Raw genomic sequence first — 2,644 nt, 5'->3', positions numbered from 1 at the left:
AATATACAGCAAACACTAACACACCAATTCTCATAGATTTATAGTCATTGTCCTAGGCTAGGCGTGTTCGCCCAGAAACCACACCAACTACCAGTTGCCAGTTAAGCTCCAAAGGATTGACCAACTTACTACATTATAATATCTTTCTTCTAGACTTTGTAATACGGACCCTATAGCACAATTCGTTTGTCTAATTTGTTTGGCACTTCTTTTATATTTTATCATTATATAGAAAGATATCTAGTAAATTACATTCATATTAGCTTGTTTAACCAAATTAAACAAATTAAATTTAACTAATAAGATAATTATGTTACCAAACAAGATCAAAATATATAAGAAAATGAATCATTTTTTTCATGAAAACTGCAATAAATCAGTCCTGAAGATTCCATTTTCATTCATAAACCTAATCTATTTACACAACAAATAATTCCCATCAAATATTTGAACAGATTTAAAAAAAAAAAAAAAGTCAAATTTTGACCAAATACACCATACCAAGAAAAAAAAAAGAGCAAAAATCACTAAAATACACCTTTACCAATTCTTCTCACTCGAGTTAGAACTCGGTTGAGTTAGGACTAAGCAGACTTTTCCCAACTCGGTACCGAGTCCGACTCAGCCCACCTTCCAACACGTCTTCCCAATCCACATCCTCGCCGCCGTCGTCGTCGTCCCGACCTCTCAGCGCCACCAACAACCTCTTAGCCTTCTCCTTTGCCCGCTCGCTTCCTCTCTCCATTATCACTTTCAAAACCTCCGCCGCCTTTGCCTCCTTCGCCAACCCCTTGAACCTCAAACTCCCTTGACTCAGTGAGTAGAGAGCCGCCACGCAATTCTCCCGAGTCGACTCGTCCAACTCCGGGTCCCTTAGCATCTCCACCACCACCTCCACCGCGTGACCGTCCAGCAAAGCCGTCTTCCCCTCCGCGCAAACCGCCAAATTACACACAACCAGCACCACTCTTCCCGCCAAGTCGCCGCTCTTCATAATCCCAAGCAGCGCGCTGGCGGCTCCGAGCTTAATCAGCTTCGTCCGGTTGCTCTGCACCAAAGTTAAATGATAAAGCGCGAGCGCCGAGTCGTGGCGCGTCCGCTCAGTCCCCGTCCTGAGCGCGTGCATAAGCGGCGGCAACGAACCCAACACCCCAATAGCCGTCTTGTTGTCGTCCTCCAGTGCCAAGCTGAAAATCGCGCCGGCGGCGTGCTCCTGAGACTCCTCGAACCCGCCCTTCAGAACATCAATCAGCAATGGAACAATCCCAGCCCTAACGATCTTCACCTTGTTGACTTTCGCGAGCGAGAGGTTGACCAATGCGGCGGCGGCGTTCGTCTGAATTCCGGCGTACTTGGACACTATCAGCGGCTTCAGAGCCGATAGAAGCCGCGAAGAGCAAAGCGAGACTCTAGCTTCCTCGTTAGTCCTAGTCATCTTTCTCAGCTCGATCACGGCTTGTTCTTGGTCAAAGGCATCCAATTTGTTAAACTGCACCACATAATATCCATCCTCGGACGACGACGTAGAAGCAGAAGACGGAGTTTCGTCGGAAATTATCTCCGACGAATTCGATTGGGACGAGGGAGTGGAAAAGCAAACCGGCCGAGTAGTAAAGGGCAACAAAGGAGAGCCGCTGGCAATCACCGACTCTTCTGAGCTTGAGGAAGAGTAAAATTGGTGATTATTCCGAGGATTCAACTCCGTGGCGGCGTGAGAATGCAAGACCGGAGGATGATCCGCAACCTGTCTAAGCAATTCCTTTTCCGAAACCCGAAATCTCGAATCTTCTTGACTACGACCCGACCCAACCATCATGGATCGAACAGTGGACTCCACGGCGTAATAATCCGGCTGCTTGGGTTTCTCGGCGCCGGACTTTTCACACCAGCTAAGAATCGCCGTCTTGAGAGCCAAATTAGGAATCACGGCGGTGAAATCAGGGGTGCCACCGCCGGAAAGCTGGGGTTGAAAAGCCAAATCTTTGCAGACCTGAACAGAAGTGCGCTCGAAGGTTTGACCGGAGGAAACTACGACGGGATCGAACATTAATCCCCCCGAAATGGGGCAAAGATATTCCGTTGGAGGATCTTTGTTGTCGAGTTTAGACGAAGGCGATCTATGAAACGAAAACCACCACCGTTGTTGCTTCCCATGACCGCCCATCAGATCTTTTGCAGCAAAAATGTAGAATCGGAAGTGAGGTGTGGCGGAGTGTGAATCAGAGGAACAAAGATGTGATTTTGAGGTTAATTGGAGACGAGGATGATAATTGAGATGACAGAGTGGATCGGAGGAGATAACGTTGTCAAAACTAACCCCGTAGAAAGGGTCAAGTAATTATGTGTTTAGCGCAGTTAATTACTATACAAAAGTTACTAAGGGTGGTGGACCCCTTATTTTGACTAGGTATCATCTATTTGAGACATTTTCCCTACAAACCAAAAGCAAAATCACTTCTGAATCTCTCTTTCCCCACACAAAATATTGCACTCCCTATATAATTTCTATTTTTTTTCTCGATTTAATCTCATATTTTACTATAACACGTTACATGAATCAAATATAATTATTATCTCAAAAAAACAAAAACCAATGAAAATGGAAGTTGAATAACCTATAACATCAAAGTCTAATAGAATGACA

The 2,644-nt window shown here is 45.3% G+C and overlaps 1 protein-coding gene across 1 annotated transcript; it reads right to left on the bottom strand.

Moving 5' to 3' along the window:
• Positions 1-376: 376 nt before the first annotated feature.
• Positions 377-2,337, bottom strand: LOC116023106 (U-box domain-containing protein 38). Its single transcript, XM_031264078.1, has one exon. It carries the CDS (start codon positions 2,162-2,164, stop codon positions 563-565), a length of 1,602 nt encoding a protein of 533 aa, XP_031119938.1. The 5' UTR covers positions 2,165-2,337; the 3' UTR covers positions 377-562.
• Between the last annotated feature and the right edge of the window lie 307 nt (positions 2,338-2,644).

This window comes from Ipomoea triloba, chromosome 6 (assembly GCF_003576645.1).
Source record: "Ipomoea triloba cultivar NCNSP0323 chromosome 6, ASM357664v1".
Taxonomy (NCBI): domain Eukaryota; kingdom Viridiplantae; phylum Streptophyta; class Magnoliopsida; order Solanales; family Convolvulaceae; genus Ipomoea; species Ipomoea triloba.
The sequence above is the reverse complement of the archived record's forward strand: the minus strand, read 5'-3'. Positions and strand labels throughout refer to the sequence as shown.